The 24,638-nt window shown below is 45.9% G+C and overlaps 1 protein-coding gene and 1 pseudogene across 1 annotated transcript in view; one reads left to right on the top strand and one right to left on the bottom strand.

The window, feature by feature from the left end:
• Positions 1-15,105, top strand: part of NCKAP1L (NCK associated protein 1 like) — a 73,659-nt gene extending 58,554 nt beyond the window's left edge. The window contains exons 30-31 of the mRNA XM_066616166.1: positions 1,077-1,166; positions 10,588-15,105. Of these exons, the coding sequence (XP_066472263.1) occupies positions 1,077-1,166; positions 10,588-10,713 (216 nt within the window). The 3' untranslated portion in view covers positions 10,714-15,105. The remainder of the gene's footprint in view (positions 1-1,076; positions 1,167-10,587) is intronic.
• A 3,173-nt stretch (positions 15,106-18,278) lies between these two features.
• On the bottom strand, positions 18,279-18,836 carry LOC136638771 (cytochrome c oxidase subunit 5A, mitochondrial pseudogene; annotated as a pseudogene).
• Positions 18,837-24,638: the final 5,802 nt, after the last annotated feature.

Raw genomic sequence — 24,638 nt, 5'->3', positions numbered from 1 at the left:
TCAGGCTGCTCACTTATCGCACACAACTGTGTCATCCCATGGCAGGCGCAGAGACAAGTCAGTCCCGCTGGCTGTGAGTGATGGATAGAGGCACCACTAAGCATGATCACTTTCTTATTTCTGGCCTATGAGAATCAGTGTGATGTATCTGTTGATTAGAAGCAATGGCAGTTCACATTCCTGCCAGCACTTCGCCTGGTGAAATGTTCCTGCATAACTCAATGCAGGGGCAGTCCGCCTGGTGTGTTGCAAGGTCACTAGGCTGGCACCTAGGAAGTGGTGTTGCTGCCCTTTGTTCCCAACAGATGGACGTTCATCAAGCACAGCTTTTCTGCAGCATGAAATACAGTGATGGAACATGTGACCTGTTGAATTTCTGCCTGGCCATGTATCCGTTAAAGGCATTGCAGACCTGCCAGAACGAGGGTGGTGGTCCTTCATTGAAAGGAATGTTCCTATTGCAAAAGATGTGGAGTTAGAAGCACACCTTCTGCCAACCAATTGAAGATTCCTTAGGCTTTTAACCGATCTAATTCCATTTTTATGTTGCTGAAAGAATGGGTGCTTTTTAGAGGTTTTTGAAGTAAAGCTGACAGTTTCTCTTTAGCATGCAATAAAGGAGCAAGGTGGTGCTGTTTTCTTTTTCTTTTTTTAATGTGCTATTCGTTCAAACAGAAAACCATTTCAATTATTTTTGCCACAACTGTGAAGGAGGCAACTGCTTGGATCCTCTTAGGTTTGTGAGTTTGACTGCTGATTTTCTGCTCTTGAGATAGCAGCCTTCCACAGCTGCTCCCCCCCCCCCCAAAAAAAAACAGGGGGGTAAATGCAACTATGTCACCTGTGGTTTGATTCCGAGGATACAAAGATTTTTTTCTTGGGACTGTGTGTTCCTTTTCTCGAACAAGGTGGCTTTTTACAGTCCAGTCTCTCCATTCAGGGCTCTGATTTTTCTGATTAACCACTGGGTTTTTTTTCAATCTGTAATGAAAACATCAGTTAATTCTCACTGTTGTTGATCCTTAAATTGACTGAGCTCTGCTCTCTCTCTCTCTCTTTCTCTCTCACACATACAGCTGGCTTCTGTGAGCCTGCTGCAGCTGGGGCAAGAAGTTGACAGGATGAAAGCCAAAAACAGGGAGTCCATCTCATTGCTCATGCACTTGGTGAGTGTCCTAAGATGATAGGAGCTTGGAATTGGTCTTTTCTCTGCATTGCATTTGAAATACATGGAGATCACTTCACACATTACAACATCCCTACACAGAAAGGACTTTGGTAGCTTGGGTTTCTGTCAGGTAGGCATGAGGCAAACTTGTAGCGAGGAACAGGGTCTTCCCAGCAAACAAACCTGAATGAGAAGCTTTTATAGGGATCAGGGTTTTGTTGTGGTTAAGAGGCTTCCAGGGTAGTCTCCCAGTTACTCCTACCTTTGGCCAGAACTAGGCTGGAGCACATAGACTGAATCCTGTCCTGGTATCGCTTATGTAGAACGTGGAACTGCCTTTGAAGACTTCTCAAAAACTTCAGGTAGTCCAAAATGCAGCTTCTGTGCTGTTGACTAGGACCATTCAGTCAGAATACATCACACCAGTTCTTAAACAGCTGTTTGAACATAAGAAGAGCCCCACTGGATCAGGCCAAAGGCCCATCTAGTCCAGCTTCTTACTATGACTTGTAACCCGTAATGAACTTCTGCTCCAGAAATTTGTCCAATCCCCTCTTAAAGGCATCTAGGCAAGATGCCATAACTACTTCTTGTGGCAAAGAGTTCCACAAACTAATTGCACACTGGGTAAATAAATATTTTCTTCTATCTGTAATAACTCTCCCAACACTCAGCTTTCGTGGATGTCCCCCGGTTCTGGTGTTATGCGAGAGGGAAAAGAGCATCTCTCTATCCACTCTGTCCATCCCCTGCATGATTTTGTATATCTCAATTATTTTCCCCCTCAGGCGCCTCTTTTCTAGAATGAAGAGGCCCAAACGCTGTAGCTTTTCCTCATAAGGGAGGTGCCCCAGCCCAGTAATAATTTTTGTTGCTCTCTTCTGCACCTTTTCCATCTCCACTATATCCTTTTTGAGATGTGGCAACTAGAACTGGACGCAATACTCCAGGTGTGGCCTAAATATCGATTTGTACAATGGCATAACTAATACAGTGATGCCTCGCAAGACGAATGCCTCGCGCAATGATAAACTTGCAAGACGAAAGCGTTTTGTGATTTTTTTGGTGACTCGCAAGATGAATTTTTCTATGGCCTTGCTTCGCAAGACGAATTTTTTTCCTTTTTTTTTTGGTTTGTTTTAAATCACGATTCGCAAGATGAAAATTTCACAATACGAAACGACTCTCGGAATGAATTAATTTCGTCTTGCGAGGCACCACTGTATTAGTTGTTGTGGTGGTTATTAGCTGTCTTATTCTCAATGCCTTTCCTAATGATCCCAAGCATGGAATTAGCCTTCTTCACTGCCGTTGCGCATTGGGTCGACACTTTCATCGAGCTGTCCACAAGGGCCCCAAGATCTCTCTCCTGATCTGTCACAGATAGCTCAGAATAATAATAATAATAATAAACTTTATTTATATCCCGCCCTTCTCCCTAAAAGGGACCCAGGGCGGCTAACAACATATAAAAACACATTTAAAACATAAATTAAAACAAATAGCAGATAAAAACATTAAAAACACATTAACAGCAACCTTAAAAAACAGTAATCAGATTAAAAGACAGAATAAAAAGAGTACAAAAGAGCAAGTTACAGAGGAATCAGACCTGTAAAAACTACAAAAAGTGTAAAAAATGTTAAATAGGCCAAAGAATCAGAAGGCTTGTGTAAACAGCAGTGTCTTCAGGCCTCGCCGGAAACTCTCAAGAGAGGGAGCCATTCTCAAGTCAAGGGGAAGGGAGTTCCATAATGTTGGTGCCACTACCGAGAAGGCCCTATTTCTTGCAGCCGCCCCCCCGGACCTCCTTGGGTGGCGGCACTTGTAAAAAGGCCTTCTCTGATGACCTGAGAGGGCGAGCCGGATTGTACGGAAGTAGGCGGTCCCTAAGATACCCTGGCCCAGAGCAGTATAGGGCTTTAAAGGTCAAAACCAGAACCCATTAGGCTATATGTAAAGTTTTGATTCTTTGCTCCAATGTGCATGACTTTACACTTACTTACATTGAAACGCATCGGCTACAGGTCTGTTCAGAGTGCTGGTATGTACCTTTAAAATCCCATCTGGCTTGGAACTTGGTTATCTGAAAGAACCCTGCTCCTGAACAAACATGCCCTTATGGGGAAAGGCTGCAATGCTTCAGTCTAGAAAGAAGGTGCCTGAGGGGGGATATTATTGAGACATATAAAATTATGCATAGGGTGGATAGAGGGAAGTTTTTTTTTTTCCCCTCGCAGAATACCAGTTCCAGAGAACATCCATTAAAACTGACTGGTGGGAGAGTTAGAACAGACGAAAGGGAATATTTCTTGACGCAGTGTGTAATTAATCTGTGGAACTCTTGCCAGAGGATGTTGTGATGGCACTTGGCTTAGATGCCTTTAGAAGGGGATTGGACAGATTTATGAAGGAAAAACCCATCATGGGTTACAAGTCATGATTACTATATGCAACCTCCAGGTTTTAGCCGGCCTCTGAATGCCAGATGCAAGGGAAGCAGCAGGTATCTTGTTGCCTTATGTGCTTCCAGAGACATCTGGTAGGTCACTGTAAGATACAGGAAGCTGGACTAGACACGCCCTTGGCCTGATCCAGGCAGGGCTCTTTCTATACTCTTATGCCCCAGTATTAAGGACATTTCTGGGCACCTCTGATCTCTGAGGTAAAGAGGGTGGCACCTGAGAAAGTGCCTCTTCAGTGGTGCCAGGACTTGCAGCATGCTCTAGTTCAGGGGTGCCCAAACCCCGGCCCGGGGCCACTTGCGGCCCTCGAAGCCTCTCAATGCGGCCCTCAGGGAGCCCCCAGTCTCCATTGAGCCTCTGGCCCTCCGGAGATTTGTTGGAGCCCGAAGTGGCCCAACGCAACTGCTCTCAGTGTGAGGGCAACTGTTTGACCTCTTGCGTGAGCTGTGGGATGAGGGCTCCTTCCACTGCTTGCTGTTTCATGTCTGTGATGCAGTAGCAGCAGCAAAGGAAAGGCCAGCCTTGCTTTGTGCAAGGCCTTTTATAGGCTTTGAGCTATTGCAAGACCTTCATTCATTCATATAAATTCATCTTTAATCTATTCATTTATGTAAACTTATGTAAATTTATTCAAATTTTAAATGTAAATTAATTCTTCCCCCCCCCCCGCCCCGACGTAGTGTCAGAGAGTTGATGTGGCCCTCCTGCCAAAAACTTTGGACACCCCTGCTCTAGTTGGATGCTCTCTGGCTAGGAACCAATGTGCAGCCCGTGTGTAGATCTTTACATGGGGTGATCTTTCGTACATTTTTGTTGAATGATCCCACTGTGTCTAAAGCTTGCAATTAAAGGCTGCAATCCTGTACACGTTTTCCTGGGCATAAGTTCCATTCAACATAATGGGACTGACTTCTGAGTAGACATGCCTAGGATTTTACTGCTTGTCATGAATTCTGAGAATAAGTTATAGGTCCATGAAACGGATTGAGCTGAATCATTTAAGCAAGATATATAGACCAACACATCTGTAGCAACAGAATCTTTCGGCTTGTTTAATGACCCCTGTTTCTGCAAAATACATGTACAGTATATGCAGCCACTGTATGCAGTGATCTATGTGTAGGTCTCATGCTGTTTCCTTATAGATTTGCTTATTGCATGTGATAGGGATTGTGCATTCGTTCTGGAAAGAATGAGCTGTATAGAGCTCATTTGGTTCATTTTCCATTGGTTCCAACATAAACTACTAGAGCTTTAAATTGGGTTATTCATTTATTATTTCTTTTGAGCACATTGGGTTTAGGGGGGACTGAAATACCCTGCTCCTTAGAAAACAACTGCTGTGGAGGAGCAAAAGCCCACCCTCCAGACAGAACCCTTGGGGCAGGAGGTTCCCCTGTGTGGGAAGGCTTTTGCCCCCCAGCAGCCATTTTCCAGGGTACAAGATCATTAAATGCCCCATAAAAGCTAATAGAATGGCTTCTCTCCATAAGAGTCTATGGGGAATGGGGAATGAAAACAAATGGGAGCTACAAAAACACGTGAAATAATAATGAACGGTAACAAATGAATGCGATTTTCTTGAGTGAATAATGAAGTACTTAATAATGAAAACAACTGATTAACTGAAACAAAAACAAATTTCTTGTACACCCCAAGTGGTGTTGATGAATGAAATAGTCCTGAGTGTGTAAAATTTGGACCTGATCCCAGTTTGGCAATCCCTGGGATTGCCCTGGGCTGTTTGTTTCTGTGGATTTCAGGCCAGAACTGGTGGTGATGGTAGATGTCACATTTTTAGAGAAGTGGAGCCCCTGTGGAAGCAACTTCACTGCATTCAGCCCAAATGTAGCTGTTCCTCTCCAATACAGAATGCTGGGGGGGGGGGGGGAAGTTCTGCATGTTTGGAGCCAAAACTAAATATGTGAGGGTTGCCTGGATCCCACTGATGCCAGAGAATACCAGCATAGCATCCCTGGAGCAGTCTTGTGCTTTATTAAGGCGTCCCTGGTTTTAAAAAATTTCAGCAAATAAATGCATGAACATCCAACATTTTTCTTTTAATGTCAAAGGCAGTGTTCTTTTGGAGCACAGAGGAGGGGCAAGACTGACAACAGAGCCAATGTTGGGTTACCACCTTTATGGAGGGATTACTGAGGACATGTGCTGTGAGCTCTCTCTTTATATTAGTCTGTTTTCCCCCTGGTTTGCCATGAAGGATTGGAAGATGAGTGTTTTCTTTACCAAAGCTATTTTACTGGGCTGCAGGGAATCATCCGGGTGCACAAATGGGGACTTTGGAGAAAAGGAATCAGACAGGGCAGACTTGTGATTTAAGGACACAACCGCTCCATCAGACAGCAGTGATACAAGGGAGATTTAGGGAGAAAGAGATGAAAAACACCCAAGCAGGGACCCACAGTATGTATCCTGGACTCCCACTCTCTAAATTCCCAGCCCATGGCTCTGTAGTCTGGACATATACATATACCCGTCTCATGAGTGGATGTGTTGTATGGCACTCCTGAGGTTCCCTTTCCTCCTCATTATAGTTGTTTTGCTCCATCTCCTTCTCCTTGCACAACATATCAAATTAAAATCTGCTGGTCAGAAATACCAGAGGAAAGGTGGATAGCCTCATAATTTGGGGGGATACTGGGAAAGACCATGCTGTACATTAGGAATCCTGTGGACCCAAGTCTTAGATATATGGATGGACGTGAGTAACTGTTCCCTGCTGGACACTGGAAGGCCAGCCTCCATGGAGAGAAGAGAGGGACAAGTGGAAGCAGCTTCACAGGCTGGGATGCGGGAGGAGGTGGACCAGGGTTGCATATGTGCACTATTAATATACCAGCAGAACAGAGTGCTCATGTGACTCAAACAAGTGACTGGTGTTGCTCTGGGATCTTAGGAAGGGGACTGAGAAGGGCCAACATTTAACTTGCACAAAGGCCTTTGGGGGAGGCACAGATTGGCTGTGCTGATAGCCCCTTCCTGGGGAAGCCTACAGGGAAGGGAGCTGTGGGTTAAAGGGGGGGGATCGCCATTCTCTCTTAGTGGTTTCAGGACTGCTTGCTACTTGCTTTATAGTCTGGGAGGGGGCTGCTGCCCTCAAGGCAAGTGTCTTGTGACCAAGACGTATCAGGTCACAGAGCACCATGGGTGATGCATCTCCATTAGGCGCTCCTGTGGCAGTAGGAGATGGTTATTGATTCTTCCACTGATGGGAGGAGACAGCAACTCTGGGGAGGGCCTGGATTCCCGCCTGGAATTGATATTCACTGGGCGAGCAGCTTTTGCCGCAAAGCAATTTAAATGCAAATGTTTCAATCTGGAGCGTGTGAATGAGCCGGCATGGCATGCACTCCTCGCTACCCCGGTTGGAGGGGTTGAGTGGCTGCTCTCCAGACCACCTTCAGTGGACTCTAATGCCTTTAGTACTGGCTCCTCTTAATAGAGAGAACACGAGTAGCCAGCAGGCTGGTGGTGTGCTGATCTCACAGTTCTTCTTGGATCAAAATTTCAGTAAGCTGCATTTCTCTGATCTACTCAAGCAGGGGAACTTTATTCCACAGACCACTGTGCAACCTGCAATCTTGGGAAGTCTTGGGAAGTCATGGATTCTCTCTCTTGTAGATGCCTTTAAAAGGCAATTAGGCAAATGCATAGAGGAGAAGTCTATTGCTGGCTGCATTGAACCTCTGTGTTAGAGGTGGTATTATGTTGAATCCCACTGTGTGTGTGTGGGGGGGGGGCTTGCCTTCACATCCTGCTTGTAGAATTCCCAGAGGCATCTGAACAGCCACTGAGGGGAGCAGGACGTTGGACTTGATGGATCTTACATGGCTCTCCTTATATCTTCTCACTGGAAATCTTCAAGAAAAGACCCAGCAGGCCTCTATGGTTGGCAACCTTCAATCTCGAAAGGCTATGGTATAAGCCTACAGCATCCAGTATTCCCAGGCAGTCTCCCATCCAAGTACTAACCAGGCCTGACCCTGCTTAGCTTCCAAGATCAGACAAGATTGGGCATGTGCAGGGTAACAGTTGCTACCTCATCTGGGGAAGATTTAAGTATAAGGTGTCCTGCCTTATGGTGAGAGGTTAGATGGAATGTTCTATGAGAGCAGCCAAGTTCCCGTTTCCCTTTTTTACTTTATCCCAGTGTGAGAAAGGATGTCGATGCCCAATTTCCTCTTTATAACAGGTCATTTTACCATTTCCTCCATTTCCATTTCCTGTGTTTTTTACCCAGCATGTAATTAGTCTGTGGAACTCATTGCCACAGGAAATAGTGATGGCATCTTGCCTAGATGCCTTTAAGAGGGGTTTGGACAAATTTCTGGAGGAAAAATTCATCATGGGTTACAAGTCATGGTAGGTATGTGCAAGCTCCTGGTTTTCGAGGTAGACTACCTCATATTGCCAGATGCAGGGGAGGGCACTGGAGTGTGGCACAGCCTTTGATGTGTGGCTGTCCAGCTATATGGTGGTCGTCCCACGGACGCAAGCAGGTTCCAGCAGCCCAGTTCCACTCTCCCCACCGGTCCACCGCTGCAGCCCCGAGTTCAGCCTTGTCCAGCTGACGCCCTCCAGCTGCCCCTGGCTCCCAGCCAATGACCTTCGCCGCAGCTCCTCGGTGGAGCAGATATTCCACCTGGTGCCCCCTCCAGAAGAGCTAGCCAGTGGCCGGTGGCGCAGCAGCAACTTGGCAGCACCACCCAGCACACGCCAGTGGGACAATGACTATGAGATGGATGCGCAAGGCAGGGGTCGCCTCCGGGCTGTCAACAACCAGTACACGCCCCTCTGACCCAACGGGACAGGGTGACTGCACATGCAAACGCTTTGGAAAAACGTTGTTTTGGTTTGTAAAATAGGTGGCTCCCTCCACTTTGGCTGGGACCTTTGCATTAGGCCTGTTACAAGGCCTCTCTCCTGTCAGCACTCCTCACTCCAGACATTCTCTCTCTTGCACATGCCTCATTCTCTGCCGCAGGTGCCTTGTTTTGTTACTGACAAATGTATCTTGCAGTTGGCTAATTTTGGCAAGTATCTCCCTAACTGTATTTGTTTTTGGGTGGGGGGGAGGGGTCAGGGAGAAAGGAAAACAGGAAAAAAAATTTTTTTATATGGTAAGGCCACACTTGGAGTATTGTTTCCAGTTCTGGTCGCCGCATCTCAAAAAAGACATAGTGGAAATGGAAAAGGTGCAAAAGAGAGCGACTAAGATGATTACGGGGCTGGGGCACCTTCCTTATGAGGAAAGGCTACGGCGTTTGGGCCTCTTCAGCCTAGAAAAGAGACGCCTGAGGGGGGACATGATTGAGACATACAAAATTATGCAGGGGATGGACAGAGTGGATAGGGAGATGCTCTTTACACTCTCACATAATACCAGAACCAGGGGACATCCACTACAATTGAGTGTTGGGCGGGTTAGGACAGACAAAAGAAAACATTTCTTTACTCAGCGTGTGGTCAGTCTGTGGAACTCCTTGCCACAGGATGTGGTGCTGGCGTCTAGCCTAGACGCCTTTAAAAGGGGATTGGACAAGTTTCTGGAGGAAAAATCCATTATGGGGTACAAGCCATGATGTGTATGCGCAACCTCCTGATTTTAGGAATGGGTTAAGTCAGAATGCCAGATGTAGGGGAGGGCACCAGGATGAGGTCTCTTGTTATCTGGTGTGCTCCCTGGGGCATTTGGTGGGCCGCTGTGAGATACAGGAAGCTGGACTAGATGGGCCTATGGCCTGATCCAGGGGGCTGTTCTTATGTTCTTATGACACAGGTTGTGTCTTGTCTTGTGTGCTCCCTGAAGCATTTGGTGGGCCACTGTGAGCTACAGGGAGCTGGACTAGATGGGCCTTTGGCCTGATCCAGCAGGGCTCTTCTTATGTTCTTATGACAAGGTCTGAGGTTTAGCATTCCAAATACTCAAAGCAGCTCGACTATTGGTTGACACAGAACATGCACATTGAGAATGATTTTGCAGAACTAATCAGGATGCTTGCGTGCCTTCTTTGGAATGCAGAATTCTTGGCACAGAAGTCAAGAAGCTTCCTGGGACTGGAGATAGATGATCATTTTTTTTTTTTTTCAGAGCTGAAAGCAGTTTGAAAGAGAAATCACTGCTTATGGTGGAAGTTCACTCCAATTTTCTTCAGGTTTTGCACTGTTTCAGAAACTTAAAAAATCTTGATTGATATAAGGGGGTGAGAGTGGGACAAAGGAGATGTATGTGTTCGCCTTGGGGAGCGATGCCTCTCTGACCACTTTCACGGTATCAGAACCTGTGTTCTGCATCTTGCCTGGGTGTGCCAGCTAGGTGTATCAGCAACACTGGCTGTAGCCAAGGCTGTAGAATTATCATAGAAACCAGGATTCTGGAAAAGATTTCACAGCCCAGCATTGTAGAAGTGTATTGACTGTAAAAATGACTTACAATCACTTTTGAGAGAGTTGAAATGGTTTTACTGCAGGTTTCACTTTCTATTATGTAGATTTTTGTTCTGCTCTCACCTCTGAGGTCAAACAGGATTTGCAGGTTTTTGAAAAAAAATTAGGGGGAAACCTGCAAAGCTTGTTTATCAGAGACGAAAATGGAGTAAGCATGCACACTATGAGCTACAATCCCCCTTTCAAACTTCCTTCTGTTCTCATATGTAACTAAGGCCGTAATCCTAACCCACTTTCCAGCACTGACATAAGGGCAATGCAGCTCCGAGGTAAGGGAACAAACATTGCCCTACCTTGAGGAGGCCTCCATGACTGCCCACCAACTGCAGGATGCAGCACATGCCCCACTGGCGCAGCTATGCCAGTGCTGGAAACTTGGTTAGGATTGCGCCCTAACTGTCTCCATGACCTGTATGCTAGCTGGCAATGTCGTGTACAAACCAGGCACTCACTTTGCTTGCCTAACGTCCGCTTCTGTGTCTCTTTTAGCTTGAGAAGGAGTCGTCCTTCTTGACCATCGACATGCTGGAAACGTGCTTCCCTTATGTGCTGCTGCGGAATGCTTACCGCGAAGTCTCCAGGGCATCTGTGCTAAGCCGACTTCCTGCACACTGACAGCATCTCCCTTCAGCCACAGTCGCCCCTCAGCACATAAATGCAGAAGAACTTCATTAGCAGGGATGATAGGTCAGATAATAGCAGGTGTCTTTTTTGTGCCTTAGTTTACTGTCTAAGGCAACCCACGTCCAACTTCTTGAGCATTCTTGGCTAATTCAACCACTTGCTTGCACTTATTGAGCAGCAGTGTCCTAATTAACCTGTCTCTGATGGTTGCGAGGCAAAGATTGGGCCCCATTTTAGGATGCATAGTTGCAGATTAGATACTGCCAGGTTCTGCCAATTGCAGTTTTATTACTTTTTCATGATGCTTTCTTGGCTTTTAAAAAATCAGCAGGCAATTATTGTTTGATTTCTTGGAATCCTGTCCAAACTCTGAGCTGTCAGATGTCATCACCTTTGGCTTAAGTTTATAGCTTTAACTCCCTAAAGCAGGGGTTCCCAAGCTTTTTTTGACTGGCAGCTCCCTTGACCTACTGGGCTGTTGGCTGTGGCTTCTCATTAGGGCCTACAATCCTATAAATCAGTGGTTCTCAAACTGGTGGGTCACGACCCGCCAGCTCCTGTAACGATGCCCTGTTCCCTTTAAGAGGCGGGGCAGGGGGAAAGTAGCAAAGCAGTCCCCAGGATCGCGCCCCTGTGGGGGGAGGGGGTGCTATTTTTTAACAAAACATAGTGCTCCCAGGGTCCAGGGAGTGTGGGAAGCCCCGCAGGGTGCTTGCAGGGCTCCCCATGGCTTCTAAACAGTGAAAAGTTGCGAGCACAACAAAACTGGAAATTCCATTTCCGGTTTAATTCCACTTCTGGTTTAGGAACTGGGTACATTTAGTCTGAAGAAGAAAAAACTGAGGCAGGGAACATGATTGTACTCGTCAGATCCCCGAGGAGCTGTTGCACAGAAGATGGCAAAGACTTGTTCCTTCCTGCGCTAGAAAGAAGGGCTAGATCTAAGAAAGGTAGATTTCAGTTGAACACTAGGAGAAACCTTTTAAGAGGCAGAGCAGTTCAACAATAGATTCGATTACCTAGGACAGGGGTCTCCAAATCCTGGCCCAGGGGCCAGATGTGGCCTGCGAGCCTCTATCCGGCCCACGGCCAGCCTTGTCCCCTGAAAGCCCCTGGCCCACTTTGCCGAACATGACTGGAACTATGCTCTGGTTGCATCTGGAGGGTGTTCTAAGGGCCAGAGAGGTTGAATGAATGAGCCCATTCATTCATTTATCCTCACATCTAAGTTTCATCTCTAATTTATTTATATAAATTTTATATTTAAATTTTTTTTCAGCCCTCAAAACCATTCCAGACATTTGATACGGCCCTCTGGCCAAAAAGTTTGGAGACCCCTGACCTAGGGAATTGAGGTAGGATCTTTCTTAATGGAGGTCTGTAGGCAGAGGCTGAATTGTTGTGGATGCCCTAGCTTTGGATGTCCTGCATCAAACAGGAGAATGGACTAGGTGGCCCAGAAGGCCCCTTCCAACTCTGATTCTATATGGCAGCAATGAAAACTGGTTTTACTGCCAGTGTCCTTTCTTTGTAAAATCCTGGAAAGTGTATCTCTGCCAGGCAGCCATGAAATTGTACCAATAAATGTATGTACATTTATTGATTTTACACACACATACATACACATGTAGCCATTTCTTCCCCTTTATTTCTTTTTATATTAAATCTTTTGTTTATCAATTGTATTATTATTCACCAGTAAAGAAGGGGGGAAGGAAGCCATGAAATCCTCGAGATTGTCCCTCGGGGGGAGGATGCCGAGATTTTCCCTCTGCTGCGCTCTCCATTGTGTGCACAGTTGTTTTAGGCAGGGCTTTTTTTTGTAGTAGAACGCAAGGGACAATGCAAGGGAACTCCGACCCTGTGCTTCACAGCCCAGCACTCTCTCAATTGGGCTATAGGAACTCCTGTAGTCAAAAGTGCTTTTTGCACTGCTGGCGAAGGCAGGATTCAAATTTCTTACCTTGTGTTCCATAGCCTAGCACCCTCTCCATCGGGCTGTAGGAGCTCCTGTAGTCAAAGTGCTCAGAACTAATATATAAGGTCTTGAACCAAGATGGTGGCCATCAGCACCTCAAGTATTAGTTCCAAACATTTTGAGTCCAAGAGCTCCTATGGCTCAATTGCTAAAGTGCTGGTCTGTGGAGCCAGAGGTTGGGGGTTCAAATCCCCATAAGAATATTTGTTCTTTTTTTTTAGGTGGGGAGGTAAATAAATAAATAAAAGATTAACAAGTGAGTTCCTGCACCTTTTTTTTCCTTTTTTTTATTTTAACAAAAAAAGCACTGGTTTTAGGGCACCACTCTATGGCCATCAGTTGTAGTGGGAACAGACCAAGTGGGATGATGGTGAAGGCAAGTCTGCCTGATAGATGAAGTATATATGTGTGTGAGAATGCTTCTTCCAACGTCAGATTTAGTTCTATGAAGACAGTAATAAGAAAAGTTGAGCCACTTGCCATCTTAGTCCCTCTGAGTTTGTACATAACCTGATTCCTTTGGGGTGGAATGTAGGCTATGTGTAGCCTAATTGCATGGTCCCGGCTCAAACCTTTCTTCCTCTTTATTCTGGAGAGCCCAAGACTTAACTGAACTAACATTCATCTGAACACCTGCTTCTATCACATGACTTATTTCTGTTGTAGGCAGGCAAGATGCGTGAAGATGTTTTCTGTAATTTGAAAGTACACATTGTGTTTTGTGGGTGGGTGCATGTTCAATGGTTCATCTGATTAAAAATGGGTTATCTTATTTGCATTGTGTTTTTCAAAGCCTTATACCTTACATGCAAGTGAGCTATAACAAAACCCTGACAGCTGCAGCTTCTAAGAAAAAACCTCTGCAGGAGGGGTGATTTGAAAGGGAGAGGTCACTGGGGAATGAAGAGGGGTGCTTTCTCCTGCCTGCCTCTTTTCCACCGCAACTCCCCTTCTCCAAGCCACTATTCCCTTCTATAACAGTTGCTTCCTGTTTACCTTGTCTCTGTACTGCAAGATCCTTGGAACAGTGCTGATGTTCCTGCCAGCCTGGGAGTTTTCAGCACTCTGTAAACTGGTCCTTTCAGAGGGGCACTGAGCAGAACCTAGAGATGGTGTCCTAGACTCTGCTTGGTACTGGAACACTACAGGGATAGGAACTGCCCCCAAAGACAGAAAGTAAATGATGGGCCACCTGGATGATACTTTTTGGTACAGTATAGAGGGGGGAAAAACCCTAAGAGAGGAACATGAAAGAAGTTGATAAATTTATGAATGGTACAGAGAAAGATCATTGGGAAAAATGGATGCATTCTTCAAAAAGCTCTTGAGGATATGGTCTAAAATAGGTAAGAATGCAGGTGTTTCTTTTTCCCCCAAAAGATCAAAGTACTTCTTCACACAAGACATGGTATAAGTGATGCAATCCATTATACCTGATCTTTCACAACTGCTACAGGTACTTTGATTTAAAAAAAAAAAAAAAAGACAAATCTGTGGCCTACTATTACGTGAAAATCCCCCTTTTTCCTTAGTTGTGATTTTATATCTGGTTACAGGTAAAACTTCTCACAGGCCAAACTTCCCAAAAAACCTGGTCAAGCTACAAACTCATGGATTACACAACCCCCCTTTCATGTGGTCACTGCATTCCTTGTATTGTTTTAACCCAATCACTGTTTAAGTGTCTCCTTTTGTTTTAAGAACTTTATGCAAAAGTGTCTCCTAATCCAATCACTGTTTATGCAAACACATTTAAACTTCTCACACAGGCCAAACTCAGGTAAAGTCACAAGTTTACACCACCTCCACCTCTCCATGCACACAGCATGGGAGGAAGACTCCTGGCAACAAAGTCTAAAGAGTAAATCGTTGCTTAAGTGTTCCTTCTGTTGTATTGTTTAACTTAATCACTGCTTATTGTGTAAGTTCCCCTAGCTAGGAAGCCAACCATTAAGACACATTGAATTTTGCTGATAAGGGACAACCTGACCCCAAACACCCTGGTGGGTGGCAGTTTTCCCCCAGCTCAGCACCCAGCCCAGCTCTGGGTCAGCAAAAACCCTTTTAAGAGAAGGCTGCCATGTGCTCTCTCTCTCTCTCTCTGGCTGCCCCTCCAAGGCAGAGGTCCTCCTCCCAGGACTTCCCCCCCCCATCCATCTGCTCCTCAGGACAGGTAACTATTTGCGTTCTGGAACTCTTTCCCCTCTTTCTTTCCCACCTATTTCTCCCCTTCTCTCCCTATCTTTAGTTAGCAACGGGGTTTAGCAGACCAGGGACCCCTAAAATCCTTCCCTACAAATTTCCCTTTTCCTAATTTCCTCGGATGCACCAAATACATGTCACATGCAACCACCATAAAGCTAGGTACACTTTTCAAGTACTAGAACCAAGAAGTGTGCATTGTGTTTTCCTCTGTGCTTTTGTAATAAAGATCTAATCTGTATTATAAAGTTATCTTTCTCTCAGTCTCCTCCTTAAGCAAAAAAGGGAATTTATCTGCATTACGCCGTCTTGTTATCCAGCCTGCGATCCTGAAGTTCCAAAAAGGGTAGTATACTAATTCCCCTAAACAAAACAGCCCTTTTTGATAACATTATTATACAGCAACCTTCTGTACAGCCTTCCATGTTCTCCATGTGCACCTCCAGCAAAACTCCTGCAGCACCAGCCACTCAGTCACTTCTCATTTGCAGTCACGAGAATGGCCAGTTTCCTTTCACAACCCAGAAAAAGTAGTGTGCGTTTGGGACCCAGCAGACTTTGTGGTCTGTTGGATCTGGCCATGCACCTCTCAAAACAAAGAAGGTGTAACATTCACACTTCCAACAGTGCGCAGTGCTTGCTCTGCATTTCTCACAATTAGATAAGCGTGAGACAAGTAGAGAGACCTATGAGTGGATCGCAACATTGCAGGGAGCCCCTCTAAACAGTGAACCAGGTATGTGAACCCTACCTGAACACTCCATGTGGAAGTGCCTTGAGATGCCATAAGAACATAAGAACAGCCCCACTGGATCAGGCCATAGGCCCATCTAGTCCAGCTTCCTGTATCTCACAGTGGCCCACCAAATGCCCCAGGGAGCACACCAGATAACAAGAGACCTCATCCTGGTGCCCTCCCTTGCATCTGACATAGCCCATTTCTAAAATCAGGAGGTTGCGCATACACCTCATGGCTTGTACCCTGTAATGGATTTTCCCTCTAGAAACTTGTCCAATCCCCTTTTAAAGGCGTCCAGGCCAGATGCCGTCACAACATCCTGTGGCAAGGAGTTCCACATGTACCTAACCACCAGATCCTGAAGGCTAACAGCAGGATATGAATATGTGCCTTGTTCACAAATCTTCCTGCAGTATTTGCCTGGCTACTGGGAAAGGCAGGAAGCAGACCTTTGATCTGGCTTGAGATGCGCTGCTATGTATATCACTTCATCTGAGCCCTGCGTCCCCAGAAAAATAGCTGGAGACCCATGACACTGAAAAAACGACTTTGTGGCATTTAGTGTTGGGGGGGAGGGTGTCAGCCAAGCTCTCGATGAAACAAGAGAAAGGAAGGGCAGTTCTATAGTTCCTCCTGGATGATCTTTCCTCCTATGCCAAGAAATGGAGGAGTGAAAACAAAGTGTCTATACTGCAGTGGTTTAGACGATGAGCCGTCAAGTACGAGTTATAAACCTGCCTATCCTAAAGCTGACTCATGCCTAAAAAACTCCAAGGCAGCCAAGAGGAGACAAACCTGATGCACACATGCACATCAGCAGGACGCTTCTGCGCATACAGATGGCGTCCAATGGTCTAGACTGGAAATCATCAGATTTAAGAAAGATGCGCTCACAGAGTTGCAGAAGCAGCATCAGGAATCTTGCCCAGCTCCATGAATGCCCCCTCTATGATAGCTGGAAACAGTTATCTTAAAGAGGTGCAGGAACTAAAGTGAAAGAGAGCACGTTGTCTTGCCCTGAAAGACTTTGCCTTTGGGGGAGGTTTCTCAGGATGAAGCACCCTGCACGTGGTTAGATACCCTAACATTACTTCACATAGTCCAGGGCTAAGCTTCTGAAGAACAAGAACGGAGCCCATGGCTAAGTTGATCCACAACCCTACTTGGCAGCAAAATATTCCCAGTTGGCAGCAAAATGAGGAAACAGCTCGGTTTCCATCAGACCTTGTGTCGGATCCATCAAAACCAAAATAAATATTCTACAGGAGAAATGGAGGGAGGTTAGAACTGCAATAATTCCTGCTTGCTTTTTCAAGACTTTGGGAGCAAAGGACGACGAGAATATCAGAACAAAGATCACCTGAGAGCTCTCTATGGACTGAATCACGGCACCTGTTTTCCTAGTCCATGTGGGCCCTTCTTATAGCAAAGAGCTCATCTAATTGGTTTGCCAATAACCAAAGTTGTAGTTGTGCATTCTTGCTACATCATATGAGGCTGCTACACTTTTTCCTACCATCCGGGGCTCCTTTGCCTTTTTACAGCTGCATGTTGACAATGGGCAAAGGTTCCCTCCTCACTATGTCTCCAGGCTGTTGAATTTCTGCCCATCACGTCCTGGGACCCCAGGAGGGCTTCTCATGGGAGCCCTGACCACATTGTGGCTTCACAAAATATAGCAGCTTCTGTGCAGAGGAAATGAATTTGACACTCTATCTGCCACCAGCTGTGAGCTCCCATAATGGGCCATGTGAAAAGCAGTCAATGCAAACAAAGTTAGACACTGGATGTCTATGCAGAGACTTAGCCACCTCCATTTTCAGGCACTCAAGTAGAGTTTAGCTAAAGAGAGAGAGCAAGCTCGTTTTCAGAGGTATCCTTTTATTTATTTGCATTGCATCTGCTGTGATACTTACAGAGAGCAAACAGGAAGTTAACAACCATTTGTCCTAACAGCTTTGGCTTTTTTAGCTCAAAGCAAAGATGACACCCGAATCTGATTTGTTGCTACCAAGAGGGAAATTCACAGAGAAATCTCTCTCCCTCTGCTTGAGCAGTGGTTTGGACTTCAGACACGTCAACACTGCCTTTCTCATATGTAAAGTCATTTAAGTGCTGCCTGATCCCATTAGGGTTTTTCCTGAAAATAAATGAATGGGCCCTGATATTGATGGATATTCCTGGATGAATAAATCAGGAATGCTGTGAGAGCACTGACCCCGGTGGCACTGTACTGATCGTCCTCGATCAGTACTGCCCCCTAACAGTTCAGCAACACTGAACATCTCCTGTGGGATGGCGAGGAGTGCCCAGGTGGGCAGCCCAGTTTTAACTCCCCATGCAGTGATGCAGCAGCACTAGCGCTGAGCCTGTAAAATCCCAGGGGGTGTTTTGGGTAAGGGAACATTTGTTCCCCAGCCCTGGGCCCTGGGTAAGCCTAGGCCAGGCCACCAGGCCTACTTGGACCTGCGCCAGCTCCATAATAGGCACAAGTCCACATGGACCCGGGTGGGGGATTGAGGCTGGGAAAGTTTGGATTGAGCAGACTCCACTGCTGCTGTAACATCTGTACCCAGGCAATTGTTGTACAATCAGGTAGCATTAACAATAAAGCCATGGGAAGCTCATCAGCAATGTCTACTCTTTGTCCAGGCCAAGTTCCTCTGGAGTTGAGACTCCCAATTCATTCAAAGTTGGTCTAAGTTCCTGGATAACATATGGATAAATTTCCTTGTGAGGGCCTGCTTTGTCCTTTACAACTTCTAAGATACGAACAGCACTAGCAAAGTCGTTTAGTCGTCTGCATGCCCTCAAAGCAGCGTCAATGATTTTTGGTTCTGGAAACAGGTCATAGCCAACCAGTGTGTTCATACCTTTTCTTAGCTCCCAGCCATCAATATCTGGTTTGTTGAAGTAAGTCAACCAGCGAGCATCAAACTCTTCATCTGATTCATGCGACCCATGAGAATAGCAGCGTACAGCAGATGCCACTGCGGGGGACGCCCTCGGGCCCAGGCCGTGGAGGGCAGGTGCGGCGAGGTGGCGGACAAGCTGAGCGGCTGCCAACATGGCTGAGGACGAGGAAGTCCTCCACTGCTGCTGAATCAGCCCCTTTCCTGGTCCCAGTCTGCCCTCATTGCTGTTCCTGCCCTGTTCACCCCAGCCCTGTGCACACTTATCTGCGCCAGCGGCCATCCGGAGGCTGCTGGCACGTAGAGCCAGCTGTAGTGGCGGCTAGGCCGCACACTCTAGCCTGTTGCCATTTGCAACAGCTGAGAAGCGCCTAGTGTCGCTGGAACACTTCCAGCGGTGCTAGGGACCGATAGGATTTTGTGTGGCTGAGTTGCTTTGGAGCAGAGCGCAGCCAATGAGCCTGGCCCAAGCTCAGAACAAAGGAGCCTGACTTGGCATAGTAAGCTTAGCTCACAGGAACAGGAAGCAGATGGGTACGGCCAAAGATGAGGCACTTGCTACACCACTTCGGCTTAACTAATGACCCCCAAAAATGTATCATTGCATTGCTTTTTTTCTCTTTTTAAAATAGCTATTGGGGATCCTGGATTGACTGTAACATAGGAGGAGGACTATGCCATTTGCTCAATAAAAATTGTGCTATTTGCCCTGGGAAGAAAACACATATGGACACAAATAGCAGCTTTGGGGGTAAAAACATTTTTACTAGGAAAACAGCCTGGGGATAGAGGAAGGATGAGCCCCCCCCCTTGCATATTGCTCCTCCAATCTGGATCAGCCATTATTTAAAAATAAATTAATCAAAAGATAGAAATGCTTTTCACTCTCAGTTGAGTGACATTTACTGAGAGATCCTTGCAGGAGCTGATCTGCCTGAACTCTGAAGAGACCGGCTGGGCAGTAACAGGGGCAAAGGTTTAAGATGAACTTTGCAGCGGGTTAAAGACATTCAACAAAGAGGCAGTAGAGATCAATGGGATCTCTACCTACCTACCTAGCAATCCATCCAGCCCTATTGCTAAGAGTAAAGGAGGATTTAGGACTGCTCTTCTTGCTTAGTTCTGAGACGCTTAAGTCAGTCTGCAAAGAACAATTAATTTGATGTGCATCCAATGAAATATTCAAGAGAGACTCCTACAAAGATTGACTGCTTGGTTTGATGATGTTCTGCAACCCCCAGCCTGTCAGCCCTGAATAGAAACTGCTATGATCCAAATGCAGGCAACCAAGGCCAGGAACGATTGATGGTTTTAATTACTGAGTGTATTTGTTTATCACCAACCATCTGAGCTCAGAGGGGGGTTCAGTGTCGTTTCAGTATATTATCCATATATAGAGATCAATGCCGTGTTTTGCATCGCAAGTTGCTGGGAAGCGCAAGAAAAAGTTCTTCTGTCTACTCAAGGGTGCGTCTCACTGTATTCAGTGGGACTTACTACCAGGAAAGTGGCTATAGCATGTTAAAGTTGGAAGGGACCTTGGACCCTCTACTCAGAGGAAAGTACTTCTTAAAATAGTCCGAGGCCATATGGTACATCACCTCTCTGGTAAATATATGCCCGCTACAGCGTTATCACAGAAATGTGATATCAGTAATGTGGTGAATGTTGATATTTGCCAGTCATTCTTAACATTTTCGAAGCCTGGTAGGAAATGCTGGAAAATTCTGAAATGTACAAATGAATCTTGAGGGCAAACGGTGGCTTCAAAGACGCACGAAGGCCCTGCCTTTGCACCAGCCAGAGAACATGCATTTAGGAAACATGCCTTTGTGGTCTGATGTTTCATTCCTCCTTACGCCCCTAACGGGTTCAGACAAATGCATTGGCTGCCTTGCTCTTTATTCTATGGTCTGTCTGCAATCCCCTGGACAGACCAGAGAGCACCTTCGGATTGTGTGGTTAATCAGGATAGGTCATTGGGAGTACACTGGGTGTCCTTGTCAGAGAAATGCTCTCATTGAAAAGTCACGGAGAACCAGGTGATGTCTAAAGGGAAGGTGATGACCTCTCCACAATCCCTGCAGGACTGGCTGTGCCTTGGTTCCTTTGTACAAGCGTTCCTGAGCTTTGGCTTTCTGAAGCTTTCCCAAGACCAAGTGCACTTTTGCAAGAGGAGCATTCCTCTTGCTTTATAGGCATTTGGATCCCGTGAGTCTATTCAAAGAGGGAGTGGCTGCCAAAATTCAGATGGTTCCCTGGCTTCACCCACTAGATGGAAAGAAGGATGGCCAAAAAAGGAGAGAGATTGTATCAGCTGCAACAATGGAGCTGCTGTTCTGCTCTGAAGGGCGCTCCTGGACTTCACAAGGGACAACACATTATTGGCACACTGCCCAAAATGTGCACTGATGACTACATGCCAAGGACCCTGTAAATTACAGCCCATCGGATAGGTGGTAACATGGAGGTTGTGACCTTGTGTTCCTTTCAAAAGCTGAATGAGTCATCATGTGTCAGGCATGTCCTGACAATTGGCTCCAGCTCTCTGGCTCCTGTCATGAGGGTTACTGCTTAAGATCCATCTATAGCAAAGCCTCTGTCTTTTACGCCATTTGTGGTGGAGCAGTCCACGCCTCCTTCCGAATACATCCAGCCAGCACTCCATTTAAATGTGAATGTTAGGAATGCTTTGCCCATTATGAACTTGGGCTTGCCACCACCAGTTGTGCAAGCTCAGAAAGAAGAGTCAAACTGGAGACAGATGATGGTTTGTATGGAAGGTTGAAAGGAGTCCTGGTGGCTGTTCTAATCCTGCTTTTGCCTTGGCTCAACAGGTCTTGCAGGTGGTAGAGTTATAAAAACCTGCAAAGCCTGTTTACCAGAGGCAACATTATGACAAAAGAAATGTGTGTGCGCACAGTGGGAAGCCGAGTGTCTCTCAGACTGCGTTTTAACTCTTTTCAAAAATACTACCTGTCTCAACAGCCTCTGATTCAAACCAATGTCATCTGATCTCTCCCTGTTGCCAGGAAGGCCTTACAGCTTCACTGCGACTACTGCCACCTTTCCTATGCTACTGCCTTTTAAAAACAGTTTTTCTTTTTTTCTTTTTTAACAGTCTTGTCTTCTCTGTCCATCTATTTCACCCCATTCTTCTGCTTCCTCTCCTTGAGTTCATGCACAATCTGTTTAAAGATGGCAGCAACATGAAAAGTTCCAATGAATTTCATGGGAAACAGCAGAGGGTTGCTGCTGAGATGTGTACATTCCTATCCTAATAACTGGTAGAGGAACCAGTTGTCAAGGGGCCAAACCTGGCCTGGCCTGTTCTTATGCCTTCATCTCTAGTTTGTTGATAGGCAGAAATCACTATGCAAAGCTTTTCATAGCATAGAGATGAACATTATCATCTGCTAATTCTTACAGGCCAAGCTATCCATAAAAGGCACACCTACCAAGGCCAGTTGAAACACTGGCAATTTTCTTAAATCCTGAAAAATGAATTTTGTCCCCTGCCTCTGATTAAAAACCACCTTGATGTTTTAGGACAAAAGGTGGTATATAAGTTTAAATAAATAATTAACCCTGATAGTAAATTCCTGGGAAATTGTTATCTCTCCCCATTTATTTTATTTATTTTAGAGATTTGTACCCCGCCTTTCCATCCTGCTTAAGAGCCCTCCCTATGTCATAGTGCAGGTTTTAGTGATTACTCCCCCTCCCCATAGACCCTTGCTTAACACTTAAACCACTGCAGCAGGAGTTGGGAGTGGATTAAGGAGCAAGATACCCCGACAACCACCAAGGGCAGCAGGAATTTCAATTACTCTTCAAATTTAAATGCTCCAAATTTTTTTTTTTAAAAAAGAACAGCTATAAAGGCTGCAATTGTATGCACATTTACCCAGGAGTAAATCCCATTGTACTTTGTGAGACTTTGGAGTAAGCATGCAAAAGATCAGGTTAAATGATGTGGAAAAGTGTTGAGAGGATAAATGACATCTATTTGCTAATTTATTATTTTATTAAAATATTCATACTCTGTCTTCCCCCTCTAAAAGAGGCGTTCAAAGCACGCATGAATATAGATGTACAGATCCACGCATGCAAATTGAGCAGCTTATATGACAAAGATACATCCCGCACACCAATCATGCACTGAAGTAATAAAAGGAGCAGCAAATGCAATTTTAAAAACCCTGAGTAATTCAAAAGGTCAATAAATGGGGGGTGGGTGGGTTCAAAGATGATACTCAGCTGGAACACCGTTTGGGCTAGAGCTGGCCTGAATGTTGTGGGGGCAGACTGTCCCCCCACAAGAGCAAGTCCAGGTTTCAATCCTCTCATGGTCACAAACCTCATTGGGTTACTTTTTCAGCCTATCCCTGGGAGGGTACCACGTATGCCATTTTGAGCTCCCTGGAGGAGGGATGGGATGGGTATGCAAGACATGAACTCTCAGGGCATCTTCTTCTTGGGCTTTTGCGGTGCATACACACTGGATTTTGCTGTTACCCTGCACATGTCTGATCTTGGAAGCTAAGCAGGGTTAGGCCTGGTTAGTACTTGGATGGGAGACCGCTTGGGAATACCGGGTGCTGTAGGCTTATACCATAGTCTTTCGAGACTGAAGGTTGCCAACCATGGTGACTTTTGGTTCTATCCCTACTGTGGAGCTTAATTCCATTTCTAGGCAGAGCCTGGAGTCACTTGAAAGGCTATTTTCAAGCTTGTCTTGAAGAAATATGCTACCGTTAAGTAAGCAAGACTCTGCCTTGTACTGTCTGCAGACAACTCCTTGCTTTCTGTGGGGATCAAAGATTTCTGCAATTGTCCCAAGAGCAAAAACTATCACTCTTGTGGAACAAGACTCTGGTCTCATCATGGCCTGGTTGGAGTCTTTCCAGACTCACAATCCATTGCTGAAATAAAATTCATTTCGATGGCAGCACATTCTTGGAGTCTGATTGGAAATCCACCCTCCATTCTCCAGAGAGTCATTGAATGAATTCTAATGTTTCTGAGCGGAAGTGCCATTAAGGCTGCAATTGTATGCACACTCACCCAGGAGTAAATCCCATTGAGCGTAATGGGACACAAAGGAGCAGGCTGAATGACATGAAAAAAGGGAGAGGGAGAAACTGTGGTATTCTTTATCAGCTGCTGCTGTTAAGGGGATGTTAATGCAGCTCAGATTCCATGGTGATGGTATCAGCTTAGACAGATGAGAAGAGAGAAGTCAAGCAGGGATATATGAAATGACAACAGATGGTACAGAGAAAAAAGGAGGGAAAAAAGTCAAGTGGGGTCAGATAGGTGGATGCTGTATGTAGGAGTAAAATGTGCTTCACAGAAGAACACAACTCATCACAAAAGAACACAAGAAACACTTGCCCCAAAGAGCTTACAGTCATATAGATCAGGGGTGCCCAAATCCCGGCCCTGGGGCCACTTGTGGCCCTCAAGGTCTCTCAATGCGGCCCTCAGGGAGCTCCCAGTCTCCAATGAGCCTCTGGCCCTGGTGATTTGTTGGAGCCCACACTGGCCCGATGCAACTGCTCTCAGCGTGAGGGCAACTGTTTGACCTCTCGCGTGAGCTGTGGGATGAGGGCTCCCTCCACTGCTTGTTTCACATCTGTGATGCAGTAGCGGCAGAAAAGGAAAGGCCAGCCTTGCTTTGTGCAAGGCCTTTTATAGGCCTTGAGCTATTGCAAGACCTTCATCCAGTCATATAAGTTCATCTTTAATATATTCATTTATGTAAACATATGTAAATTTATTCAAATTTGAAATGTTAATTAATTCTTTCCCCCCCCAGCCCCCGACACAGTGTCAGAGAGATTATATGGCCCTCCTGCCAAAAACTTTGGACACCCCTGATATAGTTACTGGGGGAGAAAACAAAAGGAGGGGAGGAATACAGAAGAGTAAAAGCAGAGGGGAAGCTAACAAACAAGGTTGTTGTATTGGAATCTCGGTAGATCTGGCAAGGAGGTAGGGTGTGGTGTCAGCAGTGGCCCCTTTAAGGATAAGGCCTGGGCATCCAGCAGAGTGTGCTGCACAGCTGCAGCCACTTGGAGGC

Source organism: Tiliqua scincoides, chromosome 2, assembly GCF_035046505.1.
Source record: "Tiliqua scincoides isolate rTilSci1 chromosome 2, rTilSci1.hap2, whole genome shotgun sequence".
Lineage (NCBI taxonomy): Eukaryota > Metazoa > Chordata > Lepidosauria > Squamata > Scincidae > Tiliqua > Tiliqua scincoides.
The sequence above is the reverse complement of the archived record's forward strand: the minus strand, read 5'-3'. Positions and strand labels throughout refer to the sequence as shown.